We start from the raw sequence: 21,333 nt of genomic DNA, 5'->3' as shown, positions 1-21,333 counted from the left end.
CTAAGGATTCTGTCTGAATATCTGTGTAAATCAATAGGTGACTGTCTTGTGTCAAAACCCTACTTCTGTTCCTTAAACTTGTACCTAAACTAGAGATAAGGTGGATGCTCTTGGTCTAGAAGAACAACTCCCTTCTTCTAGACTGGCGATGAAAGTTCACTTTCAGATTTTGGTTTCTTCTTAGGGGGAATGGTTCCCTTCCCTGGTTCAAACCTGTTTTCCAACACAAAAAAAGGTAACGTTCAAACACTTCTCTTTGACAGTCACACTGCCTATCTCTTGCACTCAGCAAGTCCTTATAACTGTGGCTACCAGGAGAATGACTCCCTCCCCCTGGTATCTTGATTTAACAGTTCAACACAACCAGATGGAAACACCCCCAACATGCACGAAAATACAAGCTTCAAAGGTCACTGTGAAAAGGCACACGGCATAAAGAAAGAAGCCCCACACATATAGAATTTTCTGTGTAGGCCAAACAAGGCACTAGTAGCCAGGCTTCATTAAGCCATATCCCTGAGAGGCAAGTTAGGCCATCAAGCACATATCCTAGACTTGAATATAATCACATATCCGTAACACGTCTAGTAGCACTAAGCAGCAGTCAGGGAAACATTAGGGGCACTGATACCGATCGCAAATGATAGTGAACAATTACACTAATCGAATGAATAACACACCTAGGCCTCAGGACCCAGTTAGCCATCTCTGTTGCATGAAAGCCCTCAACCCCTCAATAGAGAATACCAGCCAGGCCCTTGTGAAGACACACACAGATACCAAACTGCAACTTCCCACAGCAATACTGAATGCCACGCAGTGATTGGTTAAGGCAAGGGGGCCAAACACATTCCCAGCTCTGAATTTCTGTAGTGAGGCCATGAACAAGCAACAAAGAAATATCTGACCCCAGAGCTAAATGACAAACACTCCACACGGATCGGTCAAGACAGATGATATTGAACAATTACACTAATCGAATGAATAACACACGTAGGCCTCAGGACCCTGTTAGCCATCTCTGTTGCATGAAAGCCCTCAACCCCTCAATAGAGAATACCAGCCAGGCCCTTGTGAAGACACACACACATACCAAACTGCAACTTCCCACAGCAATACTGAATGCCACGCAGTGATTGGTTAAGGCAAGGGGGCCAAACACATTCCCAGCTCTGAATTTCTGTAGTGAGGCCATGAACAAGCAACAAAGAAATATCTGACCCCAGAGCTAAATGACAAACACTCCACACGGATTGGTCAAGACAGATGAGCTTAGCTGAGCTCCCAAGCCTGTTTTTAAGGACATATAAAAACGTATGTTCCTAGTCAGTACATCAACACGTATCATAATGAAGGTCACAAGTTGGTAGCAATTAAAAAATGAGCAGTGAAGAGCATGCCTGTTTAGACAGAATGATCATGGAACAACACAGGTGGGAACTATACAAAACACCATCACACATAGAATAGAATTAATCAGGTACCAATGACTTTCATAATTTCCGTATCCGACGACAGAGAAGATCCTCCAGGATCCGACGACAGAGAAGATCCTCCAGGAAACTTTTTCCCTTGAGCTGGTGGGACCAACCAGTTCGGCCAAACTGCAAGCCAGGACCCCTCCTCTGGTCGAATTCGCTGTACAGCGCTACAGTGGGCCAGATAGCCAGGAAGGTCGGACCCTGCTTCGGTTTCAAGGAGTGCACCTTTTATTTGTTGTTTTGCTCTGCTGCTGGCTTCTCCCCTGGGTGGTGCAAGACCCTCTAGTCTTCCTACTTCATGTCAGTCCGAAAGTCGCTTCAGGAACCGTGAGCCTGCAGGAACCAACAGGAACGTCCGCCTCAGCTACAGCTCCCTCTCCGTTTCAAGGTACTGTGCAAATCCAGTTGTCCGTTTCGTTCAACCGTGGTGAAAGTGTTTGAAATCTTTCTCCAATCCGAAGGCTTGTCCTTCTCTTCTCTTTGAACTAACTTTTCTACCAACCAACCTCGTCTGGAATCTGTTCCGCGAACTTTACCGCGAACTACCCTGAACTGTGTGATCTTGAGCAAAAGACTTTTGACCCATTGACTTTGGCCCTAAGCCTTTTCTAGCTGATCTCCTCACTGTAGTCTCTCTTGTTCAATTGCCCTGAGTACTTACCTGTTGGCTTTGCCTAATTTCTAATAACTTTGTCTTTCCCTCCCTTTTAAATTACTGGAGTGCCATTTTGCTCTCACTTCGTTTTGTGAGCTTAACTTGTCTGGAATTTAAGGGAAGTAGTGTGGTGTATTTATGATTGTGATTTCTTACTTGCTTATAATAGTGAAATGTTATACAACTGTTGAGTAAATAAATATATATTCTTTTACTTAGAAACCTTGAGTCAGTGTTTGCCTGAATCATAGTAATTGCTGTCCTTTGTGTAACTATTTGTACTGCTCACTTACTCTTCAGATAAGTCTGGCTGCTCCGCTACTGCTACCACTATAACTGTGTAGGACAGGCTTGTACCAAAGGTGAAATTGTATTGTCACTTGTAGTCTTAATTGTGTGTATTGTTCCTAAAGGGTACTGCATATAATTCTGTCTAACACACCCAATGGCTCCCCCCACTTCTCTCTAGCTCAGGGGTCACATCCCATCTACTGAGTTCTAGATCTCTTCTTTCTTATATGTTTGCCCGGTAACCCGGACCCTCTGGTACCCCCACCGGCCAGCCCGTTTACTCCCGTATTTGCTGGGTCTTCTCCCATGGGCTCCGGACTGCCTCTGGGTTTCATCACTCCGCTTGGGTCTCTCCTGGCTTTTGCAGGCTTCTCCAGCACTGCACCAACTTCCTACCTTCTGTCCTTTTGCAGCATGCGTACCTGTTACGCCTCCCATGCAAGGTCGGGTTACTGCTTCGCCTAGGGTCCTTCAGCATCAGACCCAATGGGGATGCCGTCTGCTCTTTTTCGGCATCCCTGTCTACAGCCACTTGAATTTCCCCGACCAAGCAGCATCCTGATCCTCGGTTCCTCCTTGGATGGCTGAGCCACATTGTAAGAGCTTTGTTGCTTCATATTTGATATTTGATATTGCCATGGATAACTAGAATGCTCACTCAGGTTAAATGGAGCCTTCTTTATGGCTGTGCACCTCCCCCTCCTCCCAGTACTTGTCTGGTACACTCCCTGTTGGTAGTCCCTAATTTTCTTTGTCTCAGTATTTCTGAGGGTCACACTTACAAAGGTACAAGGGTAAAGAGTTAGGGTCTATGTTGCATGGAGGTGTGCAGGGTGTTGGGTGAGGGATGTTCTAATGCGTTCTCCCGAGATGATCTCCATGTTCCCAGAGGGGAAGTCTCTTCCCATGGTATCCTCCTGCTGAGTACCACCACCCGGGGGACTATCGGGTAGTGACCTCACCTCCCTGGCCTCATGGGAAGGGGCTCCCCCTCAGGGAGGAGTGACGACATCTCGGGATTCGTCACACCACCAATAGATTGTGTGTGTGTATATATTATAGGGCGGCGTTCGCTAGTCACCGCACTATAGTTACGGTGAGTCGGGGTTACATAGAAAATCAAAAAAATTAATCGCTAATAACATTTGACTCATGCCACGGATTTAGCCGAAGTTTTGCAGACAATCTTGTATGACTGGGCCTCACCAGACTGGAAAGTTTGGGAAACATTATTTAAAAACGATTAAAAATGTATTAAGAAAATGAAAAAAAGCACTTTTGGCCTAGTCCCCATTCATGTTTCCATAGAAAAAAGGTCAATTTTTGCTCCACTGCAGAGCCAAAACCGTTGGATGGATTTAGACCGGGTTTAAAACAACTTAAGCACGAAGCATTGACTCGTGATTCTTTTGTGGTTTGGAGTTATTTCATCCAACACTTTTTAGAATATTTGATGGAGAAGCGAGTGCCCCATCTCCAAAATAAAGAGCTATATTTGCCCGGATACATTCAGTATCCGGGTGTTTAGGGTGTTTATAAATTAAACAGCTACCATCTTTTTTCTCTCTCTATGCAATAGATACTCGTGGTTATACCCCAGGTTATGCCCCAGGGTATTGGAAAATAAAACACAGAAATAAGCTATTTGCAGGTTAAAATTAACATGCACATCCCATCGGCTAGAGGTGAGGAGTGGAGGCAAGAGGACACCAAGTGAAATTCGGGAGTTGGATGAGGGGCTTGGGACCAAGTTTTCAACACAAGGCTCAAACATTACCTCTGGTATAACCGCAACATTTCGACTGAAAATGTGTCACAGAAACAACGGCTGTTGTGGGAGAAATGGGAGGGGGCCAGGAAGATGAGGAGGCCATTGGGGGACTGGCAGAAGCAGGCACACATGAGAAGAGAACATCGTGAGGGTCTCAGCTGGCAGGGAAGCATTTTCTTCCCGCTGTTTTTCCCTATAACTGTGGTTGTAGTAATTACAAATAACTGAGGGTATCTGTAGTTCATTGCAATGTAACTGCAACTATAGAAAAAAGTTATTAAAATGTATATATTTGTACAGCATCAGTGACAAATCACTGCCATAGCCAGTGGCCTGCTAGCATTTTAAACAGCTGAAGACCTGGTAGTGTGTTGTAAAATCGAAAGTGGCCATGGCCAATGCCATGTTAGTGTTAAAAAAGAATAGAGAATAGGCATGGCCAAAGGCCATAGTGTTAAAGAAATATGAGAGTGGCCATGACCGTAGGACATGGCTATTGAGCAGGGAGTGATTTAAAATATATAGTGCCCATGGTCTCTGGCCATGAGAGAAGGCCGTATTTAGTGGGCAGTTAGTGTTTTAAAATATGCAATGGGTACAGGCCTAGGCCTTGGTCGCTGGCCATGACCGAAGACCATGGCCAGTGGTGCTGAAAAAATATACAGTAGGCACGCCCGAAGGCAGTGGCATCTGGTCATTGCCAAAGGCCATGGACAGTGGCGCTGAAAAATATACAGTAGGCACGACCGATGGCCAGTGCCACTAAAAAAATATACAGTAGGCAAGGCCGAAGGCTTAACTTGGCGCATTCCTGTTGCAAAGCCCAAGAGCACATATATATATTATAAGAGAATTAATTTACAATGCCATACAAAATGGCACTGTGCGGGATATGGCATTATGGGGAGATTAATGGAAACGTGCTGAGTTAAGCCGGTCCTGAGTTTCCCAATGCACTGATTTTCAAGGGTTTATTTGTGCTAAGTTTATGCCATTTAATTGCAGTTCAACTAAAGTTTTTATATATAAAGTAAAACTGGAATTTACAAATTGAAGCAGTATTCCGGGTGAGTTTACACTTTTTCGGCACTTAGCGGTGAGCCTCTTTTTTGGAGTGCAATCCCCAACACGTGCTTTTGTTTTATTCATATATATATATATATATAATTACACAGTTCTCGGTAGCGGCCGTATAGTTATGGTTAAGTTGCTAAACCCATAGGAAGACCACTTTTTGGGCGGCTCATATCTTCGCTCCCCCTGGAGGAGTCCTCACCAAACTTTACTCATGTATCAGTCAGATGTTAGCCTTTCCTACTTTAAATGGCTGGTGGCAGTGGTTTTAAACAAACTACCATGATTTTTCCCAACTGCGAACACCAGTAGCTAAAAATCTGGTCAGCCATGTGTTAGGCAGAATCATATGCAGTACCCTTTGGGAACACTACACACAATTAAGACTACACGTGTAAGTACATTTTCACCTTTGGTACAAGCCTGTACTACACAGTAAAGTGATAGCGATGGCTGAGCAGCCAGACTTATCTCAAGAGTAAAGTGAGCAGTACAAGAGGTTACACAAAGGGACACAACTACTATGGTTCAAACAGACACTGATTCAAGGTTTCTGAGTAAACAGTATACATTTATTTACACCATTATTTATACAACAGTTCACTAAAAAAAAGCAGCAGAAAATCAGTCTTCATATACAACAACACCCAATCAATTCTGAACAAGTTAAGCTCAAAATGAAGTGTGAGCAAAATTGCACTCCTGCAATTTAAAAGGAAGGAAAGACAAGGTTATACAAAGGTTAATAGCACCAACAAGTTCTAGGCAGGGCAATCTAGAAAAGGTTACTACAACTAGGATTCAAGTCAATAGGTCTGGGCCAATGTTAATGGTTGAGTCTTTGCAGAGGATCACATAGTTCAAAGTAGTTTGCGGTTAAGTCTTTGCCAAGAGTTCAAAACGAAGTTGGTCGGAGGAAAAGTAATTTAAAGGAGAAGAGAAGGACAAGCCTTCAGAGAGGCGAAAGATTTCCCACGCTTTCACCACGGTAGGATGGAACGAACGACCGAATTTGCACAGTACCTTTAAAGAAGAAGAAAGCTGTAGCTGTGGCAGTTGTTCCTGCAGGCTTGCGGTTCCTGAAGCTTCGTTCGTGGTGACAAGAAGGACGACAGCTGGAGGGTCCTGCACTGCCCAGGGAAGAAGCCAGCAAAACGACGAATAAAAAGTGCGCTCCTTAAAACCCAAACTGGTTCTCTTCCCACTGGCTATCCGATCTACTGCAGCGATGCACAGTAAATTCGACCAGGATGAGGACCGGTGTCTGGTGTTTGGCGAGCTGGTTCTTCCCACCAAGCCCAAGGGCAGAAGATTCCTTGCAGATCCCCTCTCTTGTCAAAGTTTCAGGTGATTCGGACCTGCAGCAGGGCTTTACCGGGTGTCCAGTAGTTGTAGCAGTCGTCGTCCTTCAGCTTCTCGTTGGCTCTCTCGTTCCAGTGGCGACTCTGGGACTGGAAGGCAGAGTCTGGCTTTTTATGCACCAAATCCCCCATTCACACAGCCTGGCTGTCAATCACACAGCAGGGTGGCTGTCCTGACAGGGCAGCCACCTAGCCAATCAAACAAGAGTGCGACGTGGGTCTCCAAGGAGACCCTGTGCAGGGGGCCTCAAACCCATCCCTCACATCCTGTCCACCCAGACACTCAGGCACCTAAGGAGGGCTTCTGTGCAGAAGCCCGCCAAAGGACGGCAAACAAAGGAACCAAACCTGGTTTGGCGCGCAGAGTAAAACACTTGAAAGACCTTTACAAAAAGATATGGCAAAAGAACTCGACCAGAACCACGTAAAAATAAAAGTGGATTACTGGGTTGAGTTTGAGGCTACACCATAGCCTCAAATGGTACAAAAGGCTATTTTCATAGTCTACGCTAGAATACAAATGGTAGATGCCACTGCCACCAGCCAAATCCTAGAGAAAGGGGAACATACTAAAGTTCCATGAGAATCAGACAAAAGGGGATAACTATAAACCCCTCCAGTACTCTATTGGAAGATAGGGTGTACTGGGTCTGTGAATTTAAAAAGACTAGTAAGTCAATGGTAACTTTACATATTCTGGGAGACAGTAGTCAGTCCCAGAAAATGGAGTTTAAAGTGGAAGTCTGAAAAGACAACCCTGTGTCACTGCACTAAAGGTGCTGGGTGACACACAGTAAAAAGATGAGGCCTATGGGGTGGGTGAGACTCCATAGTCCATGAGCATAAAGTAAAACACATAGAAAATGAAAAGTTCAAAGTCCAAAAATATAGCAAAAGAGCTGGAGGGCTCTAGGGTAGAGGGAATTTAGCACTTTTGTGAGAAATCTCCCTAACACCATGTTTTCCAATATGGCGCCCAAGACCTATCTGTAAAAACAGACTCTGACCGACTCTTTTCGCCATTTCATTTAGGAAAGATCCTTCTAGTGTCCAACTCTGCGCACCAAACCAGGTTTGGTCCCTTTGTTGGCCTTTGGCGGGCTTCAGTGCTGAAGCCCTCCTCTGGCGCCTGAGTGTCTGGGACAGGATGTGAGGGAGGTGCCTGAAACTCCCTGTGCTTAGCCTCTTAGGAGACCTGAATGCACTCTGGAGTGATTTGTCGGCTGGCTGTCCGGCAAGGACAGCCACTCTGCTGTGTGAGTGACAGACAGGCTGGAATAAATGGGGGAAACTGTTTAAAAGCAGGCTTCTGGGACTTGGAAAGCAAAGTTGACCACTGGAACGAGAGAACTGAAGACAAGCTGAAGGAAGATGACTGCTGCAACTCCTGGTCCACCGGTGAAGCCCTGCTGCAGGTCTGAATTGCCTGAAACTCCATCGACAGAGAAGCCCTTCAAGATTAACTTCTTCCCTATAGTTTGGTGGGAATAACCAACTCGTAAGTCGTCTGGACACTGTCCCCATCCTGGTCGAATTTTCTGTAGAGTGCTGTAGAAAACCGGATAGCCAGTGGGAAGGATACCAGTTTGTGGTGTTTAAAGCACTCACACCTTAAACCAACGTTTTGCCAAGCTTGTGGCCTCTTCCCTGGGCAGTGCAGGAACCTCCCGACGTCCTCCTTCTTGTCCCCACGACTGAAGCTCAGGAACAGCGAGATCTGCAGGAACTGCGAGGAACAACTGCCTCAGCTACAGCTCTTCTTCACTTTAAAGGTACTTTGTAAATGCGGTCCGGAAATCTTTTCGGCCACGGTGAAAGTTTGTGAAACTTTCCTGACTTTGAAGGCTTGTCCTTCCCTAAACCAACATCTATCTTTTCGTCTGACCATATTCTTCTGAGATCTGTGGCAAAAACTTAGTCATTTACTACCAGAACTGTGCTATCCTATACAAGACTCTGAACCATTGACTTTGACCCAGGCCTATTGTATTGAATTGCTGGTTGTAGTGAACAGAAACTCTTTGCCCTGCCTATGAAAGTATTTGTGCCTTGATTTATTTTAACCTTGTCTTTTTACCCCTTTTAAAAGTAACTGAAGTGCCATTTTGCTCCCACTTCAGAGGATCTGAACTTGTTCAGTAACTTATTGGTTGTGTATTTGTAGTATATTAGTATATGATATTGAGATGTAATGTAATGTTTTCCAAATGATTGTGTAAATAAATGTATATTCCTATACCAAGAAACCTTGAGTACATGGTTATTTGAATCACTGTAATTGTTGGTCCCTTTGTGTAACCCCTTGTACTGCTCACTTTACTCTTGAGATAAGTCCTTCTTCTCAGCCACTGCACTGACACTTGTAGTCTTAATTGCATGTAGTGGTCCCAAAGGGTAATGCATGTGATTCTGCCTAACATGGGTACATTAGCATATGGTGTAGATCACCCTTCCTTTAGGAAGTGATTTACGATATTGCTCCATGAAAGGAAGTACTCAGCATCACACATGTAAAATATGGACCATGTAAACAGCCATGTACATACCGTTCACCACACCCATCGCAACGTCATGCAGTCATGCATGCAAATATGTGGCCAGGGTGAAAGCTGGGAGGCTCAATTGCCAATGGGGAGTGCATTGCACATGACATGATCATAGGGTGTACTATGGTGTGTTGTGTGTGGTGAGGGCCTAGCGTCTTGAATGCATCGGTGGAGGCCTTGCATGAACAACTATGTGGGCTGCTTGCAAGTAGCTTTGACATTATTGCATTCTGTGTTTGGTTCGTGAGCATTGCATACATTGTTGGTTCCATGGGTGTGATTGTTAGCACATCCTACAGTGTTTTGTCCATGCCTGGAGCTAATGGAGTGAACACTCATGCAGTGTGTCCACTGGGTGCTGTGTTGAAGTAGTGTGTTCATAGAAGTTGATAGGGGTGAACTGGATATTTTATCTGCTTGGGTAGTGTCCATTGCACAGATTACTGTACTGCACTTTGAAGTATTCATTATTTGCACTTAATAGAGTGGTGGGAGCAGGGCCAAAGTAGCAAACAGTTTGTGGGTCGGTTGTCAGTAACATCATAGTATGTGAAAGAAAGTGGGTAGGGTTGCCAGAAGCTCTGTTGTGTTTATAGATTCTGCTAACTGGTACATGTTTCCATGCATAGTTGTATTACGGTGTGGAGGTTGGTTAGGAGTGCTGGTGGCTGTGGTACGTTTGTAGATTGTGGTACCTGGTGACATGTTCGCATGCATGGCTACATTACGTTGCGGTGGGTGTGGGCAAGGCCTACAGTCTTGGGTGCATGGCCAAAGGCTGTAGGCTGTACACAGCCACTCACATACCGTTCAACACACCAAATGCAACGTTATGCAGACATGCAGGCAAACATGTGGCCAGGGTGAAAAGTGGCAGGCTAAATTGCAAATGGGGAGGGAGTGCATTGCACATGACATGAGCATTTTAACAGAAGGTGTACTACGGCGTGTTGTGTGTGGTGAGGGTCTAGCGCCTTGGATGCATGGCTGGAGTGGAAAGGGAAGGAGGATTGTCCCTGCTTTACTGGGGGCGGCCCTAGCTGTAGCTGTGAAAGTGCATGTGCCACATCCTGCCCTTTTAAGCATGGTGTGCATGGAAATGGAATTGTGGGGATTAGCCAATCAGGTGTCAAGGATGTGCCTCACAGGAAGGACCAGTACTATTTTCCCCATATTCTGTGTAGTGAGCGTGGCAGAGATGGAGAGACGCAGAGTGCTAATCGTTGGTGATACCTTTGTGCAAGATCTGTACAGGTATGCCGCGCAAGAGGCATGGCTGCAAATTTTACATTGGAAGGAGTGGAGGCTTTCTGGGGCACTGTCTATGAGGGCAGTTTCTGCAGTATGGTTGACCTTTGCAGATGTGTGGCCTCTGTCGGTATTGTCAATGTTATCGTGCTGCATTATGGAGCTCTACATTTGGGGTACATGCCGTGTGGACGTTTGCTCCGTCGCCTAAAGAAGTTGATGGAAGAAGTGATGCTGATTTTTTTCCCACTGCCAAGGTGTTTTCTCAAGCATACCACCAAGAAAGGCATGGGACCATGGCAATGTAATTTGTCCCCAGCCAGAGGTCAGAAGGTGTTTTATAAACAGAAGCATGGGTCAATTTATGTGCACTGCTTGGATGTTCTCCACGGACTATGACATCATTAATGAGCGCAATTTGTACTGGTTCCATGCAAATGGTATTTCTTTGACTGCAATGCTGTTTTTTTTACACTGTGCAAAAAGCGTTGAAGAGAATCCTGTAACAATGTAAGGAGGCAAACAAAACAGAAACTCGGATAAAGAGCAAAAACAAAAAAGGTTCTGTGTAAGCACTTAAAAAAAAAATTATTTAAAAAAAGGCTCTTTTCAGAGCCACCTCTGAAGACGAAATCCCCTACCCTGGTTGAAATGTGTTCGCCCCACTCGTGGCGATCTGCATGAATCTGGATGCAGAAGTCTTGGATAGTTTCACAGACCTTTCTACTGGAGGTGTTTGCGAATGACCCGAGACTTGCACTCTGAATGTTTAACGTTACATATGGAGTCTCATACAGAACTGATAGTGTTAGATGCAGAGGTCGTGCATGTGATTGGCGGGAGCGTGTGTGACTGTTTAACAGTACCCAATGAGGGAGTGTTGGAAAAAAATGGTGCACTGGGAAGGACTGCTCCAGCATTACTGGGGCGCGGCCCTCGCAATAGTTGGGGAAGCGCATGTGCCACATCCTGCCCTTCTTAGCATGCTGGGCATGGGAATGGGACTCTGGGAATTGTCCAATCAGGTGCTGAGGTTGTGCGTCACTGGAAAGGGCAGAAACATTTTTTTTTCATTACTCTGTTTAGTGAGGGTGGCAGAGATGGAGAAACGCTCAGTGTTCATTGTTAGTGATGCCTTTGTAGTAGATCTGCAGAATATTGCCGGCCATATACTTTTTTTGCAAAGTTTGGTGAGGTTTCGTCCAGGGGGAGCGAAGTTATAAGCCGCTGAAAAACTGCTCTTCCTATGAGTTTAGCAACTTAACCATAACTACACGGCCGCTACCGCGGGCCGTGTAATATATATATTTATATATGTTAATTTGTTTGCTTGTACCGTGTTAGCCAAGGGTTGAATAGAGTGTTGATCCAATAGCAAACAATGAGTCAAAACCTTATTTGGGCCCATTGCCAGACTCCCTCCAACACAGCCACATAGGTCCTCAAAATGCCCCAACTCAAGAGCTTCCCATAATCATGTCATGGCCCTGGTCTCTAGTCAGAACCCACCCTTGCCTCATGATTGTGATGTAATACAACCTTAGCACACTGGGCTCTGAGTCATAGGCATAGCACATATCTGGTTGTGTCTCTTTTCTTTCGTCCTTCTAGAGGCACAAACTTGATATGCAGAGGGTTGTGCCACTACTGATCTTGCAAAGGGACTGGCCGGCCATATCGAGTTTTAACTAGACTGCTCCTCCTTGGACAGCCACTAACCCATCCCCTCCTGCCTTCCTGAGAGCACTTCAACAAGCGGGCTGCGTTTCCTTTTTTTTTCTTTTGTTCCCCTTCTCTTCAGTAGCACTGACTCCTGGCCTACTTAACACAGTACTGTTTAGACCTTGAAGACTGCAATGTGTGGGGGAGTTCAACATATAATGCGTGCCTTTCTGAGTAAAGATACAAATCGGGTACACAGATAAGCACAGATAATGGGGCCTTCCCAGGAGGAGCTATTTAAGCTACAATGCTGTCATATTTTTCCAAGGCTTCATTCCATCTGCCTGAGGAAGTGGTGCTATCACATGAAAGCTTTCAAAGAAGCATTGTTAGCCTAATTAAGGTATCGACTTGTTTGCTTTTAGACTAATTAAGGTATCGACTTGTTTGCTTTTGGATCAACACTTTCTCACTGTACACATATATTTTCGGATTTCACCTTAAGCCCCCTATAATATATATAGAGTTTGTACTTCAATAAAAAGATGCCTATTGTTGGTAATTGAAAAAGATTATGTTGTCTCCACTTTATGTATTTTAATCAGGCCTACATGAAGCTGGATCCCAACAAATCCGGAACTGTGACTATGATTGACATTAACAAGTTCTACTGTTCCAAAATGCATCCACAGGTTTTGTCAGGTAAGAAATGTGTCCACAAAGGTATGTTTAAACCAATTATCTTATGATTTCTCTCAATATGTAAAATAGTACTGTCTATTGATGTGATTGCTTAACAAAACACAACACATATATTGATTGTATTTACACATTGATGTCATAGTCTGCTCCTGTATCACAACTTATCATAGTTTATGTTCAAGTGTTCAAAAACCTTTCCCTGCAGCAACGACCAAAATTTAGCGAGCATCATTAGCAACGTAGGTGACACTGTGATTATCTCTGTAGGGCTTTACAAGTTTACCAGCAAGACATTTTTAACAAATGTAATTTCTTTCAATATCCACTACATGTAGGTAGGGAAGGGTTCTCAGTTGCATATACTTGCAACCCAGTGGCATCACTCAGACTGATGCCACTAGGTTGCCGCCCAGTGAAAGGCCCAGTGAATCAAACTTCATAGAGCACAACTTGCTATTATATGCAGTTCATGCGTCACCTTGCAGAGAATATGGACTCTGCCTTAATATCTGAAACGGTTGCTCCCTATTCAGGAATGGATGAGAGAAAATAGTTTGTTCCTAAAATGCTTCAAACAGGTAATTATTTACTTGCCATGATTAGCCCATGCCGTTTTTCATTCCATGTACCTCCATTCTCCCACTTCTCACTTAGTCCATACTTCATGGGATATCAATGTACTTCCTGCCGAGACCATCAAAACCTCTAGGCTGAATAATGAAATTTTAATGGATTCCTTCCTGCCATGGATTCCTCATCTATGATATCCATATCCCAGCGCAGCTGTTCTCTGGAAACTTTTCTGCCGCGAGGGGGTGACACTCGGCTCCATGTCGGGTCCGTTCGACTCCTCTCCTTGTGCCATAAATGACGCTGGAGCCAGTATAAGTAGTGGCACACGCCCCATGACCTTAGTTCCATTTTTCCATGCACCGATAGCTTTTCGGGAAAGTGTTCATCAAGCTTTTCTGAGTAATTCACCGTGCAGAATCTTTCGAAGGCCTCTGGTTTCAAGCGATGCTCGGACTGCGGTAGACAGATATCTGTCTCAATCGGCATGCTGTTTGCTTGTAGTGTCTGGGCGAAGATCACAACACCCAGGACTACGGGTTGTCAGTCAATGCACCGAAAGACCCTTAAGGATCGGGTGGTGAAATTGTTCACCTTCATCCACAAGGGGAAGGATCTGCAGTGTCGGTCGAGGTCGAACGGTATGGATCATCCTTACAAAGATCAAAAAGCTCTGTGCGTGGAGACGAAGACCCTCTCCGAGTGAGTTTTCTCACCGGCACTCTTCTTCTTCCTTGAAGGAAAATAGCCACTGCTCTAAGGGTTCTCCGGAATGATCGGCACTGGTACCCCTCCCAACCCAATCATCTACAAAGGATGAATGCAAATGCATTCGCCTGAAGATGGTTGACTTCTTGCCAAGACACCGGCGCCCCTGGCCATAGGGCAGATGGTTCCCACTGCGTCTTCTGCAACCGGAAAGGTACCCTCGGGCACCCACTACCACACGCCTATGGAGTCTGGCTGTGCTGTCGTCTTCTTCGACTTAGTCGCTGCCTATCTATGCCGTGTACTCTACGGCACGCAGGAATACGTGCCACTTCCCAGAGACCCTTTTATGTCGAGAATGTATGACAATTGCAATGAGGAGGGCAACCAGTTCCCATTTGGGTTGGAATACATGGGTTCTAGGGAAGAGAGGGACTTCCCAGAGGAGTTCTAGATAAGTGGCAACATGCTGGACCTGGCAGCTGACATGCAAGGGTCCAGCGGTTTGGATACATCCCCAGAGTTGGACATTCTGCCAACACCAGGTAAACCTCAAGCTGTTTTTCATTGCCTGATGGTAAAATTGGCCAATACCCTGGGGGTCTCGGCGCTGTCCATGGCCAGACTGCAATACAAACTCTGCAGCATTTTGGGTGGTGCTCCAAGGAAAGAGATGCTGCTGCCCTTCAACGTGGTGGTGGAGGTCCCAATGTTGGAAGTGTGAGAGTGTGAGAAACCTTAAGGTGTCTCCCTAGCTAGTCCCTGGGGATCTGTCATCCAGGTGGCCAGGACACGGCCATCGCTATTGGATCCAGTTCCTGGTTTGGACCGGTGTGGGAGGATCACCTGGAGGAGGGGTCCTTGAGGAGTGGGACACCAATGGATGAGACATGGTATCCCCCTTCTTTCAACACCTTTTCCCCATCCTACCACGTACGATATTCCAAAACACTGCCCCCCCCCTTTTCCCGACAATACGAAACACAGTGGACTAACACCAGAGCCGTTTACCTGACATGTCCCAATACAAGGGTCAAGCCAAGTCAGATAGTTGACCAGAATCACACACACTTGACGGCCCTTTCCCTGTCCCACAGGGATAAAAGGTGGTGCTCTCGTACAGGATGAGCAAGGCAGACCACACGACGTGAGAGCTAAACCAGCACGGCAGTTCAAGAGGAGTCAAAAGACGGCATATACTGAGAGGGTGATGAGGAGAGAAGCGGCATTGCCCTTTCCGATCAAGGCCCGTGAAACCTCTGAAGCTGGAAGCATAAGACCGCAAACAATAGCCAGCGTGTATTGCAGCAGGTGTCAGCGGTACATAAGACCCTCCTCTGCTGATTAACAAGCCGGGGAGAAGCCCTTGTCTCAGAGGTACCAACCTTAACTCCAAAGAGAGAGAAAGCAAAGCGGTTCATCACAGCCGGTAAGTCGAGGGGAGAGTCGATAAGAAACCAAACTGTTTTGAATGAAAAATAGCAAACAGCTGAAAGGTTTAAAGAGACAATTGATGAGAGGGGGGAAATCACAGCAACAGAGGCGCCCGGCACCACGTGTGTGCGGCAGATGCTGCAATCTGGCCTAGACACGGCACACTGTGTGGGCAGGGCCATGGCCGCTAGCACTGTGGTTAGGCACCGTTCATGGCTAAGGATGTCTGGGTTTGCGGCCAACATCCAGTCGAGCTTGTTAGATATGCCTTTTGATGGACAGAACTTAATTAGAACTAAGGCTGACGCCTCCAGAAAGTCCTGTTGTCAAAGGCGACTGCTAAGTCTTTTGGACTCACTGTCCAGCAGCCTACCATGCAATCCTCATCACGGGGCAGGGTTTTTTGCCCCTTTCCCGCGTTTGCCCAAAGGGGCCATGGACAACCTGCCCCAGGATGGGGTCAAGGCCGATGCTTCCCGAGATGCAGAGGGAGAGGTTCTCATCGAGGGGGTATCGCAGCAGCTGCTGTTCACTCCGCTCCCCTGGGACCTAAACCACAGTGATGGGCCCCAGCATCTGTCAGCAGTAGATTAAAGGCTATACTTGTTCATCGGGGAGTGGTTGGAGACCACATCCGATGATTGGGCACTACAGGTCATGAATCAGGGGGTCCGTCAGCTTCTGGCAAAGAATGCTATCAAACTAGTTCCACGTTCAGAACGAGGTAAGGGGTGGTACTCTACTTATTTTTTGGTGCCAAAGAAGGACAGAGGCTTGCGCCCCATTCTGGATCTGCGGCAACTGAACTTGTTCCTTCGCAAGGACAAGTTCAAAATGGTCACTCTATCGCAGATGCTGCAAGCCCTCAATCTGCAGGACTGGTTGGTTTCCCTGGATCTTTAGGATTCCTACTTCCATGTGCCGATTCATCTGAAGCACAGTAAGTACCTGAGGTTCATGGTGGGCCAACAACATTACCAATTCAGGGTCCTGCCGTTTGGTCTTTCGTCAGCACCCAGGGTTTTCACCAAGCTGCTGGTAGTGGTATCGGCTTGATTCAGGAGGGAGGCCATCGATGCCTTTCCCTACCTGGATGACTTGCTCGGCTGAGCTCACTGACCAGAGCTATTGTCAGAACATCTACTCTGTGCATGCAAACTCTTGCACAGTTTGGGCTTTTCCTTGAACTTGAAAAAGTCTAAGGTTCTGCTGTCCCAATCCCTCCAATTTATCGTGGCAGTCTTAGACACTTGCCTGGGCAGGGCTTTCCCACTCGGGGATCGAGTTTGCGAGCATTTTCTGAATGATCAATGTCCTCCAATCACAGACACTACAAGTCTGAACCTCGCCCTTCCTGTGCCTTCTAGCCCTCATGGCCTCCTCCATCCTAGTGATACTGGAGGCAATGCAATGCAGTGCATGAGATCACTTCAGTAGCTTCTTCGTTGCCAATGGTCGTAGTTCCATGGCCACATGTCGGACCTTCTGGAGGTGTCAAGTCCAGTGGATTACAACCTAGCGTGATGGGTTGGATGAGACCGTTTGCTGAAAGGCATATGGTTTCAGCAACCTTGGCCACAGGTGATGGTTGTCACAGACGCATGTCTGACCGGTTGGGGTGCTCACTTGTCAGATCTTACTGTGAGCAGACTGTGGTCTCCCACAGAGTCTCAGGAGCACTTCAACTTGCTGGAGTTGAGAGCCCTGGTCACTTTCCTCTTCTCTGTAAAACACAAGACTGTGCTGATCCTGACGGACAACACAGTGGCCATGCATTACCTCAAGAAACAAGGTGGAGTTGGGGTTCTTGCCTCTCTGTGCAGGGAAGCAATGAGACTGTGGTTCTGGGCTCTGGAGAATAGCGTCTCCCTGACGGCGGCTCATCTGTCCAGATGGGAGAACATCACAGTGGATGCATTGAGCAGACAGACCTCTGCCTCCCATGAGTGGGATCTCTGTCAGAAAGTTCTGGAGGAGATCTTCTCTCTTTGGGGGACTCCTCAAATGGGCCGCTTTGCTTCCAGTGTCAAAAGGAAGTGCAAATTGTTCTGCTTTAGGGTATTTCCTCATCAGGAAGCTTTGGGGGATTTATTGGCGGTCAAGCAGACTTTTTACCTCCTTCAGGCGTTCCCACCAATCTCTGTCACCCGGCTGGTCATCAGGAGACTACGTCTGTTCGGAACCACACTGATTATGATTGCCCCGGACTGGGCCCGGAGAAGGTGGTTGTTAGGCAGAAACCTGTGCAGTTCCCTTGGGGACCACTGCAAAAGATTTAGGACTACAGGTGTTGGCAGTAAACCCACTTGGTAGCAGTCTGTACCACCTAGATTTACCTGGTAGCTGTGGCTGAGCAGTCAGACTTCCCTCAAGAAGAGTTAGGCAGTATGCAAAGTATACACAATAGGCACTCAGACACAGTAGCGCAAGCAAACACTGACCAGAGCTTTGGTATCAAGGTATATAATTATTTATTTAAAAACACACTTATTGAAATGCTCCAGCACTATTATTGTAAATCACTCTAAACACAGTTACTATTATTATATATACATCCCTTATTCCTTATCAGACAAGTCTTAGTTAACACCACTTATTTCCAAACAGAGGTGAGCGCTTAACTATAGATGGAACTCCAATAAGTTAAACGAAAAAGGGAGAGAAAAAGGCAGAATGTAGGAAAAATACACCACACTAATACTTAGGAACTCTTAAGCAAGGTAGGAAAGTCAAAAGTTACTTGTGAGCCAAAGTCCATAGGCCGGGCCCACTCTTGGAGGGAGCAGGGCACAAATGCACCCAAGATCACACAATGACAACAGGCTTAAAAGGTCTTGCAGGGAGTTCAGAAAGGTTTTAGTTAGGCTCAGAAAGGTTTAGCCAAGGTGTCCCAGGCTAACCCAGGGTCGAAAGCCGGGGGCTAAATCTACCCCGTACAGTCGGTTGCAAGGGAAGCCAGACAGAACACGGTACCTTATGTGGAAAGGATCCTCCAGCGGGGGCAGTTGTTCCTGGCAGCAGTCGAGGCATCGTCCAGAGGAAGAGAAGATCTCGACGTGGAGGAAAGATGAAGGTCGTTGCACTGCCAGGGAAGAAACCAGCCGAGGAGTTTTCCGGTTAAAGGTACTACCCTTTGATTCGCGGTAGTGGTAAAACATGGTATCCCAGTTGCTGGGGTGCTTGGCAGAGGCAAGGCGGCCACGAGATGCTCCAGGAAGCGAAAAAGGAAGCAGACTGGTTATCCCCACCAGTCCAAGGAAGAAGACTCTCCGGGCTGGAGATCTCCTCTGTCGTTGGGAAAAGTGGTGAGACGGTTCAGCAGGACTCCACCAGTGGTGTCGTCGTAGCAGGTCGGCTCAGCTTCTCCCTCATCGGATTCTTAGGTCCTGTGGCGACTTCCAAAGTTCCAGACCCCAAAGCCCTGCTTTTATGCAGCATACCCCCATTCACTCAGCCTAGCTGTCAATCAAACATGCTAAGTGGTGAGCCGGCCGGCTCACCACTTGGTCCAATCACACAAGTGCGACTTTAGTTACCAAGGTAACTCAGTCCAGGGTGCCTAAACCCCCTCCCACACCCCCTGTGGTACCCAGACAGAGTGGCACCACTTTTGGAGGCTTCTGTGGAGAAGCCCACCAAAAAATGGAACAAAGGGCTCAACTTGGGTTGGAGTCACAGAAGCGAACACAAACGCCATTTTAGAACCGAGTTCTGGCAAAAAATACCAACCGGAGAATTAATATTAAATAAATAAACCAGCGGTATGTTCGAGGCTATGGGAATTAAATAATTAAAGTTGGTAGCCTCGAACAATGGGAAATCCCATAGAGATATATTCGCGGTCGAATATAATAGGTAGTATCCACTGCCACCAGCCAAAACTCGATCGGGGGGGACGGAGACGTGCCCCCTCGACTAACAGACCCCGGGGAAATCGAATTGCCCCGGCGAGTACGTCCACAATATGATGGTTTGTACTGGTTCTGTTCAGAATTTGAGACTAGTAAAGTCAATGGTGACTTTACATGCCCTGGGAGACAGTAGTCAGTCCCAGGGTATGGAGTCTATCTTGGGAGGTCACTATGACACCCCTGTGTTACTGCACTGAGGGTGCTGTGTAACACACATCACAAAAACACATGAAGCCCTATGGAGTAAAAGACCCCATAGGCCATTAAACACATCTAGAGTCAAAGAGACATACTCAAATCATGTCCAAGAGTGAGGGTAAAAGAGTCTCACTCTTGGCAGGAGAAAAAAATAAACCCCAAAAATCCAGCAAAGCTGCTGGGGGACTGACTAGGTTAGGAAATTCAGCCTAAACAGAGAATTCTCCCTAACAGTGGTATCCAGGGTTGCTGGACATGTCCATATGTGTCCCCACCTTTCAGAACTCATCCCAGTTTTCTTGTGAGGCAGCAGAATGGGTAAATTTGTTCCATTCTCAGCAAAAAGCTAAAGTATTTTTAAACGATTCAAGGGGCGGAGGACTATCTGGTCTCATGTGGATTACCACAGGGGGCATGCATATCGCCCACACTTTTCAACATCTATACAGTTCCACTCTTTGAGATGCTGGAAGCAAAAGGGATGATTTTTGCAAACTACGTGGACGACACTCAATGCCTGATTCCCCTTTTTGGGGACTATGTAAAAGACACCAATAGTGTTAATGGATGGTGAATAATTGGCTTGCTCTCAACAACCCAGAAACAGAGCATATGATTGCTGGCATGGCCTCTAAGCTGCAGAAGCTCGAGGAGGAGTATCAGTCCTTCACCGTTGGAGGCTGCTCCATTGCCACGTTACCCAAAGTAAAAACACTGGGTGTCATCTTGGATCAGGAATTGTCTATGAAGCCCTACATGAATAGCCTGGTTTCCCGCTCAGCCTACTATTCTGGCACAACTAAGGCCCTTTCTTAGCCTCTTGAATTGTGCCACCCTTGCTAGAGCAATTATTGGGGCTCATGTAGACTACTATGCAAATCTCCTGCAAGGCATTAGCAAAAATGAAATGTCATGCTTAGTGGTGGTCCAGAACAATGCAATTTTTGTTGTGGAGGTATTGCAGAAAACCGATCACGTCTCTGTCGCTAAACGGGTGCTGCACTGGTTTCCAATGAAGAGTAGAATCACTTACTGAACTCTGTGCATTACGCACAAATGCCTTTATGGGATAAGCCCTAAGTATCTGTCCAGCAGACTCTCCTGGTTGCCGGCTCAGAGAGTCCTTCGATCTAACAATTCCCATTTGTTGCAAACTCCTAGATTCCAGCTGTCCATCGTTGCTTGCGTTTCATTCCCATACTCTGCACCCGGATGTTGGAATTCCCTTCCCCCAGATCTAAGAGCCTGTGTTAGCCTCCCCACTTTCGAACGGGATCTTAAAACTGCACTCTTTCATTGATTTCTTATGATTACCCGTGCCCCTAGATCCAGACACTCTTTTTATGTTGATATGTAATATGTGTGCATCCTGTTCAGTACTACTATGCCCTCGGGCCTTTGTGCATGTGCTATATAAATAAAATCTGCCCTCCCTGGGGGTTCCCAAGGAGAGCCGACTTGCCCTCCCAGTTGGTGGGGTGGGTCCTCCACCCGAACCAATGCAGCCTGAACCTTCATGCTTGGCTACTGAGATACGACTTCCTAGTTGTACTCCTTTCAGCGTGAAGGCCCGCTGTGAAATCAATTTCTGCCTGCAGGTGGCATACATTTTCAATTTGGTGCCGGGAGAGGGAATGGATCCTTTATCCTGTCCACTGTTTTTTGTTTTTTGCTTTCCTTGGCCCAAGTATGGCCGAAACAAGCTCCTGAGACAAAAGAAA

At 46.5% G+C, this 21,333-nt stretch overlaps 1 protein-coding gene across 10 annotated transcripts in view; it reads left to right on the top strand.

Annotated features, from left to right (window-relative positions):
* CAPS2 (calcyphosine 2) overlaps positions 1-21,333 on the top strand; it is a 1,666,464-nt gene that overhangs the window by 1,557,038 nt on the left and 88,093 nt on the right. For all 10 annotated transcript variants that reach the window (XM_069629404.1, XM_069629399.1, XM_069629401.1 and 7 more), the window contains one exon: positions 12,695-12,791. In XM_069629404.1, the coding sequence (XP_069485505.1) occupies positions 12,695-12,791 (97 nt within the window). The remainder of the gene's footprint in view (positions 1-12,694; positions 12,792-21,333) is intronic.

This window comes from Ambystoma mexicanum, chromosome 12 (assembly GCF_040938575.1).
Source record: "Ambystoma mexicanum isolate Mex_15411 chromosome 12, UKY_AmexF1_1, whole genome shotgun sequence".
In the NCBI taxonomy this organism is placed as follows: Eukaryota; Metazoa; Chordata; class Amphibia; order Caudata; family Ambystomatidae; genus Ambystoma; species Ambystoma mexicanum.
This window is presented reverse-complemented; position numbering and strand designations above follow the sequence as displayed.